Source organism: Homarus americanus, unplaced genomic scaffold, assembly GCF_018991925.1.
Source record: "Homarus americanus isolate GMGI-L3 unplaced genomic scaffold, GMGI_Hamer_2.0 scaffold32929, whole genome shotgun sequence".
NCBI classification, from domain to species: domain Eukaryota; kingdom Metazoa; phylum Arthropoda; class Malacostraca; order Decapoda; family Nephropidae; genus Homarus; species Homarus americanus.
Genome location: NW_024737097.1, coordinates 17,366,577 through 17,389,044, shown reverse-complemented (window position 1 = coordinate 17,389,044; position 22,468 = coordinate 17,366,577). Strand labels below are relative to the sequence as shown.

General features: G+C 38.8%; 1 protein-coding gene across 1 annotated transcript in view; it reads left to right on the top strand.

Annotated features, from left to right (window-relative positions):
* Positions 1 to 753: 753 nt before the first annotated feature.
* Positions 754 to 22,468, top strand: part of LOC121873252 (dehydrogenase/reductase SDR family member 12-like) — a 38,978-nt gene continuing 17,263 nt past the window's right edge. Inside the window, exons 1-5 of the mRNA XM_042376666.1 lie at positions 754 to 929; positions 6,153 to 6,235; positions 7,273 to 7,406; positions 8,991 to 9,086; positions 15,655 to 15,779. Coding sequence (XP_042232600.1) covers positions 874 to 929; positions 6,153 to 6,235; positions 7,273 to 7,406; positions 8,991 to 9,086; positions 15,655 to 15,779 — 494 coding nt within the window. The 5' untranslated portion in view covers positions 754 to 873. The remainder of the gene's footprint in view (positions 930 to 6,152; positions 6,236 to 7,272; positions 7,407 to 8,990; positions 9,087 to 15,654; positions 15,780 to 22,468) is intronic.

Genomic DNA, 22,468 nt, shown 5'->3' with positions numbered 1-22,468 from the left:
CACACAACGGTTGGTGGTCAGGTCAGATGGTCAAGTGACCCGGCCTTCTCACCTGATCACAAATCTTCTTAATTACAAAATTGTCCAGCTTGTACATGCCGTTACTCAAATTCATGTTGAATGCTTCGGTATGTTTAATAAGACTAGATTCTATGATGTTCCTACTGTCAATTGACTTTCATGGTAATATTGAGGAGGCATTATCCCAGTCAATGCAATGCTTGTTATCCCTCAAATGAACAAACAGAGCATTGGATTCCTGGCCTGTCCTAACACTGTATTTGTGTTGTTTAATTCTAGTTGCAAGATCTTTACCTGTCTGGCCTAAGTAAAACATATTACATTCCTTGCAAGGAACTTTATAAATGCAACCAATTGTGTTGTTGGGGGAGTTCTTTATTCAAGACATGTTTTGGACCTAACCTCATGTTTTGTAAGGTCACCCTATGGGATAATCATGAAAGACAGAGCGCTATACGCGCTGAGAAAACCTTACACCTAGTTGTGTTGTTTATGCCTGAGCTTTCCCGTTTTCTTATAGTCTTTGACTGTACTCAAGTGTAGGAGGTGATTATTTATTTAAAATATGAAACTTTTATGGATACAAATAATTGTAAATATTTTATATATATATGTGAAAATGGGTTATATTATTTAGAAATACGGCCAGGGCATATTATTTCTTTACGTACGGGATTGAGGGAGGGTAGTGGGCCTTAGTTTCCGGCAATCTTTGGTGTGAAGCGTTGGCAACACTGACTACAGTATGCGCGTGATCACGGTGACAACCTCTGGACCTGACCAGGCGAGAGAGAGTCACACCTCCCGCATCGATTTGTTATACTGTACTTGTGGCATCTGAGACTTTTGGAGATGTCGCTCTACAGGAACACTGTCTGGTTTTTCAAAGGACTTAAGGAATATACGAAGTAAGACTTAGAATAAAAGTTTAACTCATGTTGTTAGGCCTACAGTAATCATTGTCATGTTAAGGAAAGCCTCTATCAAACTTTGTGGATGTAAATTATCTAATTGAGTTTAGTTGTATTTGGTGTATTCTAAATTTGGTAAAGGTGTAGATAACGGCTACCACCAGAAGGAATTGTCTGAATTGGTTGAAAAATTTTCTCCATTAATATATTAAACACAAAAATGGAAACGACAATGCATAGAACCTAATAGAACCTGGGTATGTTAGGTCTGGTTCTATTAGGTTCTGTGCATTATCGTGATAATTTATGTGTTAAACAACTTACCTTAATATTGAGGTTGATATAAATCAGCAATGGCGAGGAGGAATTTGTGGAAGCGTTCACCATCATAGGCTGCGACCCTAAATTTCCCAACAATACGGTGTCGTGACCCTCAGGCATATAATATATTATATAGCTTGAATGTTAATAAAAAATTTGTTTGACTATGATAAGTACTATATTTTTAAAATTGTCTGGAGGTTCCTCAAGACCCTACTGAGGACACCCTGCGACCCTGATTTGGGTCGCGACCTGAGGTTGGGAACCGCTGACTTATAGGAAAAGTTTCTTGAAGAGGGATTCATCGAGATAAAAAAAAATAGCATGAGGAGGAGAATTATGAAGCGGGATAGAGTAAATATAAAAAAGAACACTTAAAATCATAATTGAAAGTTGTCGTTTCTTTTTATATACTTAAAATTATCAAAACAATAAGTTCAGCAAAAATAATGAAAATCAACAAACAACTTCTGGTGGTAGCCATTATCTACACCTTTATCATAAATTTATATTTTGGTACGGAGGCACTAACGGTAGTAGGCAGCTACCAAACAGGGAGGTACTACCGCCTGGGAAGATATTGGAAGCATAATATGTTGTTTAATGGTAGACCCTGCTGCCATATGGCATAAAAAAAATTGTGACCAAGTCCCAGGGGTAATTTTGCAGTAAACAGCAACCACAGAATTCGGAAATTCACTACACTGAATCGTAGGTTAGGTTAGGGATTCTTTGGTTACTGTAATCTGCAAATTTACCGTCTCAGGTTGCTGATCTGACTTTCTGCCTCATTTACACCCAATTGTAGTTTCAATTGTTTCTCTTACTTTGAAACACAACATACAGTACATATGTCGTTTCTCAGTTTGGTAAACTTTTACTTAAGTGCTGCGAGCGATTTTGGCCCCCCCCCCCCCTCAATTTTTTTTCCTGCATGAATTTTGCAGATTTTTTTCTTGGAGATAGTTTTTTTCTGGGGGAAAAAACTAATGTTTTCCAATCTTAGTCAGACATTAGTTTTCGGTATTATTTTACTTTAGGAAATAGCGAGCCCCAAAGTTATAAACTGCTGAAACATTTCGATCTCCCTATTCTGAGCATTTTGAACCCCATTTATATAAGTCACAACTGGAAAATAGCGACACAACTGAATTTAATTGATTTTATGTACGTTTTAGTCTTTGTTCTGCGAAGAGATGTTATCTACGTGAAACCGAGTTAATTATGCATCGCGCATGCACAATATTGACTGACGTCATCCAGTCGTGACCAATGATGTAAGGATATGATCACGCGAATTTTTTTCGATCAATCACATTTGAATTTTTTCAAAGGAAGCAGCCTGGGTATGGATTTGAATTTCAATGACCAGTCTGACAATGGCCGTGGTGGAGGTTGGGTGTGATTCGTGCTCTGACGATTATTTTAAGTTTATTGCCGAGTTTTACAAAAAAGACGATCATTCTATCCACTTCTAACTAAGGTATTGTACTTCAGACATGGCGCACCCCAAAGTTTTAATCTAGTGAAACATTTAGGTTTGGTTAGATGACTCTTTTTCGTGTTCTCCCCACCCAAAAAACACGATTTCCCAGGCTCTCCCCCATTATTGTTGGGGGGTCGGGGTGGGGCAAAAACGATAAATTTCCACACCAAAATACACTGGAAAAACGTATTGGTCAACCCTTAGGGACTCATATCCTAAAGTAAAAATTTACGGTTTTTTCAGCTTTTCTGCAAAATTTATGCAGGCAAAACAATGTTTTTGCTGCTTTTATGTATACAAAAGAAGCACTAACTTAACCTCCCCCCCCTTCCGAGTGGATATGTAATTTAGTCAGTATATAACTTATCCTTATTTAACCTAACCTAACGTTACCTGACCTGACTCCTTAGCCGGGGTGGGGGGGGGGGAGACTTTGCACTCGTCGACCCCCCCAAGTTGTTATATAATGTTGTGAGTATTTAACTTCTTGTTTAACCTAACCTAACCCCCTAGCGGAGGGTGCTTCGCCCCCCTTCTCTGAGTGAGGGGAGTGCATGCAGTATTATAGCCTCCTCGGGCAGGGTGAAACTATGGGCAAGTTTTCTTTATGCCATTTGCCTTTGTCTACCCAGCAGTACAGCTAGTTGGGAACCTGGATGTTAATCAACTTGCGGATCGTATTCCGGGGTAATGGTTAGCCAGTGCAGTTGGCGAGTTGTCTGGTCTTCTCGGACTATTCCTTGACACTGGGTCAATGAACTCGTTAACTTAGGGTGTGGTTGTTGTGTTGGCGACAGCTTCTACACCTTAAACAAATTCACGCCTAGGTAGCCCTTGGGCTGGCCATCCTCGTTACACGAGGGGCAACCATTATTACCATTATAGTGTAAATTATAAAAAAGAAACACTTCCTCAAAAGAGAACACTGTCACTAGCAATTAAAAAAAAATATGGTGGAAAATCAGTTGTGTTCTTGCTAGAATTATTGGCAGCATTAATCTACACGTTAATCCTCAGTTCTGACCATTGATCTTTTTTTTATTATTTATTTATGGTCCTTGATTATTATTATTAGTAGTAATATATATTTTAATTTAATATTTTGTATTAATATGTATTAATTATATTATTATTATTATTATTTTTACAGTATTATTACAGTGATCCCTCGGTTAACGAGCGCCTCGGTTAATGAAATTTCGGTTAATGAATTACCTTCCTTAAGATTCTTCACTTCGGTCAACGAGCAATCCCTCGATTAACGAATTCCTTACGAGTGCCCCTCAACATGTTTCTCTTGCTCACTAGCTGTTGTATTAGTCCGCCAATACAGTAATCGGTTCTAGGGCTTGAATTCCTTACCATTTTAGTAAATATCAAGAAGTTTGTACTATTCAATCATTTTAAAAGTTTCGTATTAAATTTTTTAGTCATTTTAACAATTATTGAACATAATTGAAGTACAGGAAACTAGTTTTATGCGCACCAAACAGCCACTCAACACACCAAGCTTGGCGTCAGTTTGTTTACAGGTTCAGAGGAAGAAACATCTTGTTTGAGACTTCAACATAAACGCTTTTTTTCTGTGTTTCCAGTCAAATTATTGGTCATTTTGAAATATATTTTACATACCTTAATTGATAATATATAGCGCAATGCAGTGTTGATTTAAAGAAAATAATCTTGAATTACACCAAGTGAACTAAAATTTTATGGGTGAAATGGCAGCATGGGGTGACTTCGCTTCCACCCCAATGCCTTCTCTTCTCCCTTCTCCTCCACCCCCATTCTAATTCCCATCATCATCATCAACAACCAGGAGCCTTCTATATGCACACCTCAAAGTAAGTGTACTTTACTGCATTTATTTTTCGTTTGTATGTAATTTTCGGTGAGCTGGAACCAATTACCCCAAAACCCATTGAAACAATGGTTTCGGTTAACGAATTTTTCTGTTAATGAGCAACCTTCTGGAACGAATTGTGCTCGTTAACCGAGGGACCACTGTATTATTATTATTATATTTTCGCCCCCAGGCCCTTATGTGGGTCACTGACCTGTGCTTGGGTTGGCTAATCCCGTAAAACAATATATACAGGTAGTCCCCGACTTACGACTGCTTGGACTTACAACCGTCGGGACTTGCGACCGCCGCAGTTGTGACCATCCCCCCAATGACTCACGCATTTTCTATACTGAAACGTTTCCAGTTAATGTAGTCTCCATGTATAATTAGAAAATTATGTGCATTCGGCTGACTACAATTATTTGTGTCAATTATGTTATTTGTATATTAGTTGTAATTCGAAACCCATTCCCCAAATATGTAACTGTATATTTTCAGCCTTCTGGCTGCCAAGCTCTTTCAATAAACCGTTAATTATTATTATTATTATTATTATTATTAAAGGTAAGTGCTCAGTCACACTGTATCCATTCCTTATTATTTCTTTCTTTCACTGTACTGTATCCATTCCTCATTATTTATTACTTTTACTGTAATGTATTTCATTGTAGATTTTTTATTTAAAAAAAATTGATTTTTTTTTTTTATCTATGTCGGACTTACGACCATTCGGACTTACGACCTGGATTTGGGTCCCTAACCCCGTCGTGAGTCGGGGAGCACCTGTATAGTATATTCTTTGTTGATTATAGTAATAAAAACTACATGACAATGCACAGAAGCTAATAGAACGTGACTTAAGCAAAGGAACCTACCTAACCTTACCCAACTTCCTAGCCGGGGGGCCCCTGGGATATTAAACAGAGCTTACTTCAATATCTGGTACCATTGAAACCAAGTTTCTTGGAGCAGCATGGTGTAATTTTACGTTGGTAAATTTGCTTAAGTCAGCCAGTATTAAATTTGGAGAATTTTATGGTTGCAATCTATAGTTTAGAATTTAGACAATTCTAAGACTTTTCTTCCATGACATTTTGCTCATAATTTACTTAACCTAATTTTCTAACCGGGGGCTATGCCCCCTGCACCCCCCCCCCCCAGTATCTATGTCATTTTCAAGGGAAAAGTCATAGAAGAAAAGTCTCTTAGAAAGAAGAGGGTAATTATGTGTCAAATAATTCGTGTGGCGCCGCGTGCTGTTGAAAGCTTCTGAGCTAATAAATTTTGAATCCAATTTTTGTAAACATTTACAAATAATGATGGGTCAAGCATGAAAGTTGCATTATAAAATTTTGCTTTTCATGCCTAAATCATATGCCAATGTTTGTAGAATAATATGGCATCAGCAGAAGCTAGCATGTTGATTTAAGTAAGCTTCTGCCACACAAGAAAGGACTCAGAAGTATTGAACACATTTATTTCTATTAATTTAGTGAAATCACCACTAATGTAATGGTATAAACACAAAATTAAGAGGAGAACTTTAATGTCTGTTCTGGATTTATAGGAATGGCTATGCATCTGCCAGCAAGAATTTCAATGAAGCTGACCTGAAAGTAAATTGTACTGGGCAGCATTATATGATAACAGGTGAGTGTATGACATTGCATGCTTGATTAATATTTAGAGATATCTGATCAGTTTTTATATTTTGCACTTTTATATGAAATTATTTCATATTGTAGTGGATTTTCTCTCACAAACCATTTCCCATTTTAGTGTAAGGTAACTAGACTTGAGAGCAACTCAGACTACCCATCATTTGTTGTCATTTTTAATTTTATTTAACTACCATACCAGAATTATTCTGCTATGAAGATCCCCTTCCCTATCAGAGCCCAAAGATATCCATTTGGTTTATCCTGTCACTTCAAAAAGTACCCCAGCATCACCCACTGGCAATACATCTATTCCCTTGACACCACTTGTGGTTCCTGGATCTTCATTTTGCACCCATTTTGTACTTCCTCCCCACATCCTTTCACCTCTTTCTCAGTCTTCCTCTTACTCATCCAATCCGGTTTGTGTGCTGCTGGGTTGTCCTTAAAGTTAGCTTGCTTTTTTAGAGGCATACTCTTCCTGGCTTTAATGCTGTCAATGGATTATTATATCAATTGATCTTCCTGCACCAGTTTTCATCTGGCTTGAACAGCAACAACTTATTTTATGTAAATATTTAAGCTTTAAATAAAAAATTTAAGCATGAGATCTCATTTTATAGCCAAGTGGACAGGTGACCTGTCTCTCCATTTACTTCACAAAGGGATATTCTAATTCAGCAGGAACTGTGATGGATTGAACCATTCAGCCTTACTTATAGGTGAAGGGATGAAGATAAGAATTGACCTGTTTCAAGGTTTTAGCTTTGTAGCTTCAAAACCTCAAAAAGTTTGGCAGCAACCATTGTTTTAGGAATTTTAATATTGTCTTTGACATTAGTTTTCTGAGTGAGAAGCTGAAAATGATACACTGACCTAGTTGGACAGTGTAACCTACCACTGGAGTGTGTCAAACCCTTTGGTGAAAGCAGTACACCAAGGGGTGCTCCACTCCAGGTATCACAGGTCATTTGTGTCTCTTGTGGTGACAAATTTAAATTTTTACATTAATATTAATTTTTTGTACAGGGGCAAACAGTGGGATTGGCAAATGCATAGCCACAGAAATTGCAAAACTTGGAGGAACTGTTCATATGGTGTGCCGTAACCCTACCGCTGCCGAAGAGGCCAGGAAAGAAATCATTGAAGCATCTGAGAATCAGGTACGGTAATTACTAAGGAATTTTTTTAAAGTAAATGAGTAAAAATTTGAACCTTTTAACAAATTAGTTTGTAAATCTATATATTTTGTATTATCACATAAATTGAGAAATAGATTTACCATCCTTGCTTCCTGTTATAATTAATTGTGGATATAAATACATTCAATAGATATCTAAGACTTCCAGAAACATAATTATATCTTGAAAAAAATTCTTCCTCCACCAACAGCTCAGTACCACTACAAGGCTCAATTTAATGCTCTCGCTTTTTCACTGTAGATTGTGCAATTATTAGCCAAGAGTGAACAAAAGAGAAGTACAGTACAGTGATTGAAGTAATGAAAATAAGTGTGAGAATCTATTGAGAATAAATAATATTCACAGTAACCCATAAATACATCCATCAGCTTGCTGTCATGACTCACCCAAGGAAATTCCCCCATGCACTCAAACTTTGATTGTTATTTGAAGTTTGAGGCTTTTGTTTAATTTGTTTTAACGGAAAGAAGGGGTGATTGATTTATTTGTTAGTGTTAATATATGACCCTAGGCTGATCAATTGGGGTTAGCCTATGGATAAAGACAATTTTAACCTTCCTACAGTAGAATCCTGGTGATATGGCACCTATGGGGATTGAGAGGTTCTGGATAAAGATATTTTCAGATAAATCCTACAATACACAGTCCTACAGGCAGAACTCGCAAATTTGTCTCTCAGAAAAATGGACTTCTTTGACACTCATTCCACTCTATGTAAATGATGTGGCTTAGAAATAAAGAAAATATATTATAAAACTAAAATAAGAAAGATGAAGAGCATGGGTGTGTATGTGTGGGATGTAGATGTGTGTGGAGGTGGTGGGCTATAACTGCATGGCCGAATCGCCAGCCCAGATGCCTCATATATTGTTACGTACATGTAATGCAACTATAAAATTTAAAAAAAAAGTCATTACAATACACTAATGTGGTTTAGAAATAAAGAAAATACAGTAAATAACAACTGTATAAAATTAGAAAAATGAAGAGCATGGGTGTGTATGTGTGGGAAGTGAATGTGTGTGGAGACGGTGGGCGATAACTTCTTGGCTGCGCTTCCTCCGGCTGTGACGTCATGGCATACATGTAGCACGGCAGCCTCACATATATGAGTCAGCTAGTTGACTGCATGGCTGAAGTATGGAAGGAGCTATTTCTTGTCCATAAAATATATGTTATTGTATTTTATGATATGCTCTGTATCAATTTGATTGTTTATCACAGCAATAAATATGGCAGCTCATCCTTATTGTGCGCAGTATTCAAACTTATGATTCTAGCTGATTTAGGAGGAATTTTTATTCTTATTATTTCATTTTGATGCCGGTTGGTTGAATCTGCTAGTTTCCCGGGCTCCAGATAACCGGAATTTTACTGTACTGTACTTGAATGACAATACTGTACAGTAGTTATAATCACTGACATTTAAAAAGTAAATTTCCCAACTCTTGTTGTAAATGAAATTAAGTGTAGATATTTTGTAGTGTTGCAGTGTCTTAATGCAATTGTGATTGAAAATTTATGGAAGAACTTTCATATCCACAGAATGTATTTGTGCACCTTCTTGACATATCCAAACCCAGAGATGTCTATAATTTTGCCAAGGACTTCTGTGATCAGAATGAAAACCTCCATGTGTTGGTAAGTAGTTTTTCAGTGTTATTAATTGCCAGTTTTCACTCATTCTTTTGATGGGTAAAACTACAGTGGTCCCTCGGTTAACGAGCGCCTCGGTTAACGAGATTTCGGTTAATGAGTTACCTTCCATAATATTCTTAATTTCGGTTAATGAGCAGTCCCTCGATTAACGAGTTTCTTACGAGCCGACCTCCACATGTTTTAGCTTGCATTTGGCGGTCCACCAGCTGTAGTATTAGTTCGCCAATACAGTAATCGGTTCTAGGGCTTAAATTCCTTACCCTTTTACTAAATATCAAGAAGTTTATACTATTCAATAATTTTAAAAGTTTAATATTAAATTTTTTAGTCATTTTAACAATTATTGAACATAATTGAAGGTAGGGTCACTAGTTTGTGGCACTCCATCCAGCCTGCCAACACAGCATACAGGCGTCAGTCTTTGTGTCTTTTCAGTGGAGGTAACATCTTGCTTGAGACTCTTCAACTAAACGCTTTTTTCTGTGTTTCTAAGCAAATTATTGGTCATTTTGAAATATATTTTACATATTGACAATATATAATGCAGTGCAGTGTTGATTTAAAGAAAATAATCTTGAATTACACCAAGAGAACTAAAATTTTATGGGTGAAATGGCGCCATGGGGCGACTTCTCTTCTCCCTTCTCCTCCACCCCCATTCTAATTCCCATCATCATCATCATCCAGGAGCCTTCTACATACACACCTCAAAGTAAGTGTACTTTTCTACCTTTTTTGTTGAATTTAGGCAATTTTTGGTGAGCTTGAACCAATTACCCAAAAACCCATTGACTCAATGGTTTCAGTTAACGAGTTTTTCGGTTCACGAGCAACCTTCTAGAACGGATTGTGCTCGTTAACCGAGGGACCACTGTATTAAGCAAATGTGGGCAATTTTCTGATATGCATATGGGTATTTAATTGTAACACTAAACCCCTTCAATCCAGATTAATTTTGCTCAGGGCTACTCTGGATTAATGACAAGTCTGGATTGGAACCATTATCTTGAAAATTATGCTGTTTTGTCTTAGGATATTGGATTAATAAAAAATAGATAAAGAAATAGTGTCACCGGCCTGCTTAAAATCTACAAAGAGGTGCCATGAGTCCCTATCAAATTCTCAATACAGTACTCTAGTTTTACCAGAAGTTGACGGATGGTTAAGATTTTGTCAGTTGTTGATATTTTCTTCTGGATACTGTACTGGTACTCTACAGATGGTGTATAGCTTCCACAGTAATTGGAGGAGGTTTCTAGCCCAGCACAGCAGGAGTGCTTACTGGATCAAATCTGTCAAGTGGTTCATCATTTCCACTTCATTATGTATCTGTTTCTTAACCTCTTCGCTCCTAAGGGCCTATGCCTGTATGGCCATAAATCCCTATCAGAGGAGCCATATGCATACCGTACTTACAGAACAATCTTTAAAATCTCACTATATCATAACCTAAGTTTTTATATACAGTACAGTTGGTCCTCATATTACGCGGTCCCGCATTCCGCGTTTCACCGTTAATGCGGTGCCTTGCCAGAACCTAACATTTTCACATTCCGCGGTCGTGAACCCCATTACGCGGAGAGCGGCTGGCAAGCCGCGCCATTTTTGGATCCAAACCTCCCGCCATCCGCCATGTTGTGTAAGAGGCGCGAAAATGGTGCGCACAAGGTCGCCCAGTCATCAAAACATGACCAGTTCTTCACCCGCCACCCACTACAGCCGGCCCAAGTCAGTGATAGTGATAATTATAGTGAGGATATGGACTTATATGAACTTTGGGGGGTTTGACAAAGAGGCCCTGCAAGCCTCTGTGGTGGATAGTGATACAATTGATACAAGTGATACAGGTGAGGGCCAATAATCTGCCCTCTGCCTCGGAACCAACCGCCCATCCCCGTGTGCCCAGCCATCTTTTCTACTAATGTAAGTGTTAAAAACCTAATATTATTGATATTTCTCTTAATTATTAATTGTGTGTGCATGCCATCATAAAGTTAAGATAATATTTTTACTACAACATAGTTGTGTGTCGTCAAAAAGTGGAGTTTGGGGATCGGCCCGGACTCCATTTCAATTAATCCCATATGTTATGTTATTCACTTTACGCGTTTCTCACTTTCCGCGGTACCCTCCGGGTTACATTAACCGCGTAATATGAGGACCAACTGTACATCTAAAATCATTTAATTTAAGACAAAAAGATGAAACAGAATGACAAAATACAGGAAATGAAAGTAAAAAATAAGTCATCAGGTAAATAAAATACAGTAAACCCTCACTTTACGCGGTCAATTGAACCCACTGCGGCCCGCGTAAAGCGAGAAACGCGTAAAGTGAACAACATAACATATGGGATTAATTGGAATAGAGACCGGGACGACCCCAAACTCCACTTTTTCAGACACAATACCTACATTGTAGTAAAAATAACTTCTTAATTTTATGATGGTATGCACACACAATTAATAATTAAGAGAAATATCAATAATATTAGGTTTTTTAACACTTACATTAGTAGAAAAGATGGCTGGGCACATGGGGATGGGGGGTTGGTTCCGAGGCAGAGGGCAGATTATTGGCCCTCACCTGTATCACTTGTATCAATTGTATCACTATCCACCACAGAGGCTTGCAGGGCCTCTTTGTCAAACCCCTCAAAGTCCATATAAGTCCATATCCTCACTATCATTATCACTATCACTGACTTGGGCCGGCTGTGGTGGGTGGCGGGTGAAGAACTCGGTAATGTTTTGATGACTGGGCGACCTTGTGCGCACCCTGCCCGCGCCGCTCTCCGCGTAAAAGAGTACATGCACCGCACAAAGTGAGCATTCCGTGTTCGGCAGGGTACCGCGTAAACGTGGAAACGCGTAAAGCGGGGTTTTACTGTACTGTAAATTTCAAGTTTAACCCCATTGGTATCGGTGGGCGTTCATAAGTCGAGGACCTCCTGTATTGTACTTGTCTTAAATTGTTTAATTTCTAATTAACAGCCATTTCTTGACTTATGACCTACTCGACTCACGACCACCCGGACATATGACTGCCAGTCGTATCAATTCTTTTTCAAATTACATATTTTCGAGTCCTGTAGTTAGTGATTGCGCTGTGTACTGACAAAATTTTCGTTTGTAATTCCCTGTATAGTGCTGTATAATTAGTAGGGTCGCAAAGTATGTGTATCCAAAATACGTAACCCTGCTTATACAAGTCTGATGCCCTGAACTGCTCTTTTAGTGGGGCGGCATAGCAAATCTATTGTGCATTTTGTGATAAAAGTACCAAATTTGGCACACTTATTGACTTTTGGATAATGAACAAATCTTGAAATGGTGCCACTGCATATTTTGCCCCGGTCGGCCGTGGCAGGAATTTTCCAAAATGGCTTTCAGAAATCTATAGCGGCATCCAGAAAAGTCACTTCAAGACATATTGCAGGACTAAAATAGTCGCAGTTGACATTCTATGGTGCTAAAAGACAAGGACAAAGGAGATAAACCAAAATTAAACATGGTTTTATTACTTCATTGGTGAATACAGTAGGCGAATGTGCAAGTACAGCGAGTCGTGGAGCAGTATTCACCAATATAGGAAGTCGATGATGGGAGCATAGTCCTTCACACTCACACAGTACTGTGCATTCAAGTGCAGCATTTTTGCACTTGCAGCCCTTCACACATCCCTTCTTGCATCTGCACGAGACTAGCTCATAACAGGTGTGGGCAGCCTCAGGTAGTGTCGTCCAAAACGGCTTGTATAAGCCTTCTGCATTCTTCGTCCAGCCCCAGCTGGTTGTTGGAGGCAGCTGTGGTGATGGCATCAGGGTTTGGCCCCCAGACATGACCCCCCTGGTAGGCTGCCCTTTTGACATGCTCCTCTAAGGCTGAATGTTGGTGGGATCAGCTGCACGTTGTTCTTTTTGGCGAATAGCTTCCTTCGCGCTTTGTTGATGTCCATGCATGAGCTGGCTCTGTCAAACAGGAGGATAACGAACCTCTCGATGATGTGCATGACATCCTCTGGTATGACTTTTGATGCAGCAGAAAGCTTCAGCAGTGTCTCTGTCAGATCTGGGTAGACAGCCCATATTGTCCAGGCAGTCTTTTTTACCATGACCAGAAAAAATGGACACAGTGTCGCACCCTGTCAGGGCATGGAATATAGGCAGTGCCCGCGCCTTCTCTGGTCCCAGAAATGCTGCCATTTCGTGGGCTGCGAGATAGCGGAAACTCTTGCCAGTGCCAAATGCCAACCACAGTTCACCTTCCTGGTGCATCCCTTGGACCACCGAGACAGCCAAAACCACGACATCTGTGTCCACAGTCTGGATCAGTATCTTATGGTGGCCATACTGGGCTGCATGGGATGTATGCTGCAACATGTGACTGTCTGCTTCTTCGTGATTGCATGGGGCAATCGATGCCAGATCAGGGAGCACTGGTTTGCTAAGGACTGCCTGTCCATCGGTGATGACAAGCTGCTTGTCTTCCTTGTCAAACAGGAACTTGAACAACTCTGTCTTGTTGCTGTCCACCCTGAGGAAGTTCTGCCAGTTTCTTGGTATGGTAGCTGAACCCACCACACATTTTCGGACTCCTTGTCCACGTTTTGCTCTCGCTGTACATTTCAGTGAATCAGCAATATGCCTGTCAAACACCAGGTCAAGCCGTGATGCAGTTTGAAGCTTTGTTGACATGTATGGGATCAAGACCTCCTGGGCATATTCCTCAAAGTTCTTGGCTGCTGCTGGTTTGAGCATCTGGAGAACAGCTACTCCATCAAGAACTACACTGGTGGCAGGAGGAGCTTCTGTCTGGGCAACAGAGAGATCCCCTAAGCATGCAAGGAGGTCACTCTTCATACATAGACAGATGTTACCTCCATCAGAGAGTGCAGGAGTACGTGCTTGATTTTCGTGACAAAAGAATTCTTCAGGGTTTCCATCCCTCTTCTGGCAGCCAATATACAGCTGCGAGAAAAGGCTCGCATCATGCTTGAGAGAGGCCAGCTGCTCCTTTCCTTTGCTTCCCTTATTTGAGATGGAAGCACTGAACACCTTCAGCTTGTTTCGATGAAGAATAGCATCGGCAGGCTTGGTTCCTTCCATCAGACGTTCTCTGGTGAAGGTCTGGAACTGGTCTTGGCCAATGCTCTTCGCATTTCTGACAGTCTCAGCTGCAGAAGGACTGGCAATCTCCTTGGTGTGAAGGGCCACCAGATCCAGGCTTTCCTCCTCAAAAGGGTTACCAAGCTCTTCTATCACACTGGAAAGGGAGTGGACATCTTTGATGAATGAAGTTTGCATACTGGGAATCTGGTCATGATGGTGAGTGCCTTTTTGCCTTCTCCAATACTGGTGCTCATCTTTGAACTCTTCTATCACTCGCAAATTCTTGACCCGAAACCATCCAACACCACTGGGCGCTGGGATTGTTTGTCAAGCCCACATCTCCTTCATCTCCTTTGATGCAGGTGTTGTTGTGTTCGTGAGCCTGATCAATCAGGATTGATGAGAATACCTTCCTTGTCTTCTGCACCGTGAAGTTACCTGCATTGAACTCTCTGGCTACATCTTGGTGCTTTTTTCAAGTTCTGCCATGTCCCTTAGGTGAACAGGGACCCACCTTGCATAGTTACTGACTATGCCCTAGACCACACTAACTATTAGTTAGTGTGGTCTAGGGCATGGAACCATGGGGCCAGTCCTGTCAGTGCATCAAGGTACATGGTGAACGAGGATTGGCGCAGAGAACTCACATACCAACAGCTCTAGTTCTAGCCCTGTTGCCCAGTACTGGAACAAAGGGGTGTCTTCTTCTCTCTTCTTGCACCAGGCATTGAACTTGGGCAGATATTCGGTATGGTCAACTTCTCGCAAGCAGAAGTGATTATAGGCACGTTTCTGTAGAATATACAGTGCCGCAGCAGTAATTTGGTGAGCCCTCTTTGTGTGGGTGATGTGGGCTGCTCGCAGAAAGGAATCAGCCGATCCTGGTGTCGCAATCTCGGCTTGAACTAGTGCCTCCACCCAGCCACTACCTTCTAGCCAATCCCCAGCATCTTCAGAGCTGCCATCTCGATATGCAGCCCCCCAACATAACCACCAGTTTGTCTTCACCATAATGCTTCGGCCATGTCCATTGAATTTGCTTGGCCAAGGCATACAAGGGCTGATCGAGGGTGACTACTGGTGTCTGTGCAGGGTTCAGGTGTTCAACAGCGTTCTTTTTGACATCTATGGAGTGCCGGATCATGGCCACTGTGTGAGCACTCTCCACAAAAAGTGGAAGCAGCGATGTGGGGCAGATGACTCAAACATCTGGCGTCTGGTGGCTGCCATCAACGACCATCATGGCATGGCTAAGCCACAGGTACTCTTCTGCAGTGTGCTATATGAAGTCTCTTGCCAGTGACGTGTCTGTGCATCTTTGAGATTCCATTAATTGGGCATCCATAAATTAAGGTCTATCTGTTTGGTGTGTGCTACTTGAGTAAAATATGAAATGTGCTGTTAATTTTGTAAGGTAGTAAAGGATCATTTTATTTGCAGATCAATAATGCTGGGTGCATGTTCAATACCCAAGAGATGGTTGAAGAAAGTCTGGAGAAGAACTTTGCAACAAATACTCTTGGCACCTACATCCTCACCACCAACCTCATCCCAGTAATGAAAAAGTAAATTATTATTTTTTATTAAGAAGATAATGAAGTTACTTTTAAAAATTAATTCCCATAACATTCATAGTTCTCTCTTAATGACATCAGTCTTGCTTTCTTTTATCTGATAATCGGTTTAGAATTTAGCTACAGATTTTAACATATAGGTAGGGTTTTTTTATGACATCATCATCCACAGTTGTTTCCTTTGAACTAAAAAGAAAATACATTTTATATGTGCCTTGAGATATAATCCATGACCTGTTGGTCCTCCGCAGGTAACCTGTGAAATAGCCCAACCATTAAGTGTCCTTTCTCTATGTCCTTCAAAGAGGGTCTGTATTTTAATGGCAGGTTCACTGTTTAAGTTGATCAAGTGGCCAGATAATATTTTACTTTCATGAATTATTCTTACTTATTTAGTAAGTACAGTAATTGCTTCTTGAACCAATTATTGACTCGGTGTCTAGTGAGAAATTTAGGTTCCTTGAGTCAACTACATTGACCCTGGTTCATAATACAGTAAAGCCTCCAATAACAACTGTTGGACCAACAACTTTTCATATTTAAAACCCTAGTTAATTTAGGACCCAATTCAATTTACGGCCTTATTTCATTCGTATTTACCACCAAAATATAATAAAAATAAAATTAAATTAAAATTTTCTGTAAATAATAACTAAATATCGATATGTATTATAAAAAAAAAATACTGTACTGTAAAAAAAATGAAGAGCACCTTGCGCAAAGAAGCTGCCTTGCTAATGAGTGGTAAACAACAGTCGGAGCTTGGCGGACCTTTTGTTTTCACGCATCTGGAACAGGAACAGGAGAAAAACTTTCTCAGGTTTCTTACAGCATTTTTGCATCCCTATTCAACATGAGCAAGAGAGCAAGTGATGGTAGTGTTGTTTCAAAAGCTAATAGAAAGTGTATAAGCTTAGCCGAGAAACTAGATGTGTTAAAATGATATGAAAAAGGTGAGAGGTCTGTGGATATTATATGGAGCAAGCACTGAACATATTTTCTGAAGTGGATCCATTAACAGAAACAAAGCATTAAAATTTAAATAAATGCAAATGACCTCTACATAAAGATGTATAATGAGAAAAGAAAGCATCTGTGCAAGGTTCTTTCGACAGCTTTATTATTTGAAGTCCAAAACCATCAACTTCAGCATCATAAGCAGCTTCAACACCAACTTCAGGTTCAGTAACAGTTTCAACAACAGCTTTATGGAAAGCTACAGCTTCAGCCAGAGTTGAACCTGATGACTTCGTCGTCTGAGTAAAAACTCGCACATTATTCATTAGCTGTCCTTATATTTTAGACTTTAACACCATTGGTGAGAAGAATTTTTGTTTTACATTCGTAAATATTATTTCAAATATATATGATCAGTAAATAAGTGTTACTTTCATATTCATATGTAGAGAAATGACGATATGTTTTCACATGTACTACGCACTTACTGTTCATACGTTGGCGTTCCCAATCGTCTCGCTTTATTTCTTTACCATTAGTGGTTAGCTACTTCTAGTCTTCCATTTATTAACATTAAATAACATTTCTTAAAACATACATACAGGTATTAAATTTCTTTAAATTAAGTTCACTGCAGCTACAATCAGGGTCTTATTTTCTTCAGTTTCTTATGTAGAACCATCATCACTCACGAAAACAATGCCGTCTTGTCTCCTCGTGTGTGTTTTAATATTCTATGTATTATTAATGAATTGCATTGTTCATTTCACATATATAAACATTAATTCAATCAAATACATATTCAGTAATAAACAGTAATGAATCTTTTGTACATACAGTGGGGTATGCTATAACGAACGGATCCTACTACGAATATTCCTATAACAAACGGTTTTACCTATAAAATTGATAATGCTATAACGAACGAAACTCCTACAACGAACATTATAATTTTTTTTTTTTTTTTACTAAGTTATTGTTTCTGTATTACAAGTATTAATGATATTCTTTATTTCAAGGGTTTAGATGCATATTTATGCACTTTTCTACAATTTTTGCAATTTAATATTATATTTTTCAGTGTTAAGTGGTTGTATTTGGGGGCCTGGAACGGATTAATCCTATAACGAACGAATGCTATAACGAACAAGGTTCTAGAACCAATTAGATTTGTTATAGCATACCCCACTGTATTCTTAAGATAAATGACTATGTTTCCTTGAGAGCGCACACATATATTGGCGTTCCACTATCAGTCTCACTTTCTCTTTAATATCAGTGGTTACTTCTACTGTACATTAAATAACATCAATTAAAACATACATATTTTTTTTACATTAGTTTTACTACAACAACAACCAGGGTCTTATTTTCTTCAGTTTCAGGTAGATAACTGACATTATGGGTGTAAACACTAACAATAATGCTGTCTCTTATCCTCTTGTGTGTTTTAATATTCTACGTATTATTAATGAATTGTATTGTTCATTTCGCATATATAAAGATTAATTCAATCAAATACATTGGTGTTCCCAATCCAATTTTTTTTGCCATTAGTGGTTAGCTGCTTCTATTATTCCATTTATTAACATTAAATAACGTTACTTAAAACATAAATACTAATTTTTTACATTAATTTTACTACAGCTACATCCAGGGTCTTAATTTCTTCATTTTCTCATGTAGAACTATCGTCCCGGACTCCCGGCTGTAAACACAAATGAAAACAATGGCATCCCATCTCCTCTTGTGTGACCATATTATTATTCATTTAAATTGTATAAGGTGCATTCAGAAACATTATTTAAAGAATATAGTTGCAATTTTCATTTATTGTACTGTTTTGGGGGGAAACGAGGGTAAAAAGCCACACAAAAGATATGAAAAGGTCACACTTGGGAGCGCATCTCATTGTTATTGCTTTATTTTAATGGTAATTATTGATTCGCGATACGATGATTCACCTTACACTGCAATATTGGAGGACACATTAACGTCGTTATTCGAGGCTTTACTGTACTCATGTATTTAACACACTGCAGCTACTCCTCGACTTACGACCTACTCGACTTAAGACCACCCGGACATACGACTGCCCCAGTTGTACCAAAATTTTTTCAAATTACGTATTTTCGAGTCAGGACGTTAGTGATTGTGCTGTGTACTGACAAAATTTTTGTTTTTAATTCCCTTTAAAATGGCTGACATGCTTAAAAGTGAGAGTTTTGTGGTGCTGAGAAGAAAAAGAGACACCCATTTTAGGTTTTCTATGTATTACGTCCTGGATTTGGGTCCCAAACCCCGTCGTAAGTCGAGGAGTGGTTGTACTTTTGATTCTAAAGTTGAACTCATATTGCAACCCCCTTAGTTCCTACCAGTAATCCACAAACAGTAAATCTTATTCCTTTTGTGAATTTGCCATTTATGAATACTGTATACCTTTCATATACGGTATAAATGTGGTTATTCTCTTCACAGTTTGCAACACCATGCACATTTTGAGGTCAGTCCCTAAGGCAAGTGATGATAGTTAAGCCATAAATTAGTGTGAACAATGATATGATATTTCTTTTAGAGAAAAACAGATATAATATTAACCTGCATAAAGACACATCTTCAGTATGTACAACATACCAAGAAAACATTTAAGCCACACAAAAGTAAACACAACACACTAGTATACCAAGTTCATGTATGATTGCAGTTGTAAATATGGTTTAAAGCAAAATTTTGAAAAACTTTGCATTGATTTTACCTCTTTACTTCTCAGAACACCTTAGAAATATAATTTACACTACAAACAAGCAAATTCAGTTCATGAATGTTTTGCAGATAAAGCCAATTAACTTCAGTAGGCAGCTCATGAATTATAGCCCTTGGATCCTAATGATCAGTGCTTTGCTTCTTCTCTGAGCAATGGGAAAGTACAGGGGGTCCCAGAGTTATAAACACCCGTACTTACATACATATTATATTATTTCAAATGAGCACTGAGTAATTCCTGGATGGAGTGGGGAAATTTCCAAGAGGTTGACCCTCCCTTATAACAGTGAACAATGCCTTGCTTGTGACATTCACTGTTGTGATGCCATTGGTTTATTTTGCTCTTTGATAAATTTGCCTATTTGGTAAATGGAAATTCTTTGTAGTGGTTATGCTAATGGTACACTATTACACTAGGTACGCTTGTTAAGAATAATTGGTGGGCAAACTTTAGCACAGGGGAAGTGGCTCTGCTTACGAGGTGAGTTACATGTTTTGCCGTTTGTTTATTAGAGCTGGACTATACTCGGGGAGTCCTCCAATGAATTTGGAACTCGGTGAAATACTCTGGTTCCTCTGACCACCTGGTCACAGTTATTGGCAAACATGTTCATGTTGAATAAAAATGAAGTCCAATATTTCATGGCAGGGCAGTAACTATATGAGGCTATGCTGACCATAACTTCGTAAATGTTACCCTTGGCAAAAACGTTTTTTTTATCTCATTGTCTTCCCACACCTATTGCCATGCAACTCCAAAGCTGAGGGAGCGATGAGCAATAGATTTGTAGGGTCGAAAATCCCATTTCTGTAAAGGGATTATCAGCCATTACTTCGTGCTGCTGGTGTGGGGTGTGCTGTAGCTCCTCTCCCCCCGCTTGCTGATGCTCCAGTGGTTGCGTGTTGTAAATGACGTCTAAGGAACCATGTGGCCGTGTGATACTGTGTGCGTACTGTAGATTATTCTGCATGCAATAATCTTTGTATGTTACAGTAATATCTCCATTAGCCGGAATCCCTCAAACCTGGAACTCTCCGATAGCAGGAATTTACATTTTCTCGGAAAATCATTTCCAAAGCCTGAATTTCCGGAAAATTACGGCTTTGGGAACGATTTTCTGAGGCGCACCTTTAACGGAAAATTTTGATAAAATTTTCCCGATACCCGGAAAATTCCAGGGATGGGGGAGTTTTTTCTGGGTTTGAGAGATGAAAATCAGGCGCAATTTCTGGAACTTCAGAGAACATTTTTCCGTTACCCGGAAAATTCCGGGGATGAGGGATATTTTTCCGGGTTTGAGAGAGTCATCTCGTTACCCAGAAATATCTCATCCCAGAAGTGCACTGCATCAATTGTTCCGGCTAAAGGAGATATCACTTTTATTACCAAATTTTTATTTCCAACACATACATAAATTTTTGGTCAGAAAATGGGTAAGGTGATAATTACAGCGATCACTATAATTTCTGACATTTTCAGTGCTGATTGTGATTACCGTATTTGCCGGCATATAAGACGCACCACTGCATAAGACGCACCCCAATTTTACAAGGATATTTTGTAGAAATTTTTTTTTTTAGTACGTTTCATCATACAATTATTGAAAGTGGTTTTGTAGGGGAAAACATATGATTTTGTGAATGTAAGTACAATATATACTGGAATCAAGTAGGAAATCATATACGTACTGTATAGTAACATTATACTAACCCAACTCTACCTCTGATCAGAGCAGCTGTGTGGCTTGTTTATATTTTGGTCAAGAGAATTACTGACAGGATGTGAAACTCATTTTTTGGTTGTAATGTTTTGTGTTGCCGCGATCTGCCACCAGGGTGTAGCACCATTGCTATTGTTTTGGCGTCATTGACTCATTGCAAATGGCTGACTGGCGGCTGAAGTTTCTGTTAACATTTCTTTAATCTTTCTAGGGGCATTTTTTATTTAGATAATAAACAAATGTTTCTTAAAGGTAATACAGTCATTAAAAAATGTAAGACATGTGTCTGGTGTGGGTTATGTATGCTGGGGAAGAAGTTACAGTGAGATGTTGCGAGCTTCCCTCTGCCGTTAAGCCAATGTAAGCTATTATTTCATCTTCGGCAAATTTGCCGTAAGTTTGTGATAATAGATTATGTTAATTTGGCTTGTTTTTCAGTATTTTATTATTCTTAATATTATTAGTAACAATTTTTGTGCTTAGTGGACTACTGCTCATCCCAGACTCCCTAGCTAGGCACCTCCGCCTACGGCGCTCGGCCTCCCATCCGTAATACGGGAGCATTAGACACAGGGTAATTTGTGATACATTAAAGAAAAAGCGTCTTATACGCTGTCGAATACGGTAGTTATGATATGCAAAATATTCAAATTTCATCAAGATCAAATGCCTCTAAATTGTTAAGGTTATGTCATTTTCATAATTACTAATATCATGACAAGGTTGTTATTATCTGATTATGGCAACATAATCCTGAGTATGTAAGCTTCAGTTTGTTACATGAATGATTGCACTAACACAATTAATTCTAGAGATTTAGTGAGTTCGATTTTCCAAAACTGTAAACATGTTTTCTGGTGGTTTTTTTTTTGGGGGCCTTTATGAAGTTATGGCCTGCATAGCCTCATATGATTACCTGTGCAGCCTGGAGAGTGAGTCTTAGGGTCAGATGTATGTGGGTAGTAACCAGAAACAGGAAGGTTAGTGGAAACATGATGAGACATTGTCTTCTATGTTGAACAACTAGGTGAGGAAGAAGGACCTGGCACTTACTGTCAATGCTGAAGCTTATGGACATTAAGGTTTGTGTAATTTTGTCATGTAAGTGTCAAAATTTCCAGACATCATCAAATAGCTCCTCTGATGACAAGAGATTATAGACAACTTATCTGTTTGCCACAACTCATCAGTCAAACTGCATCACAATGAAATTTTTTTATTAGTTACAAGCATTACCCA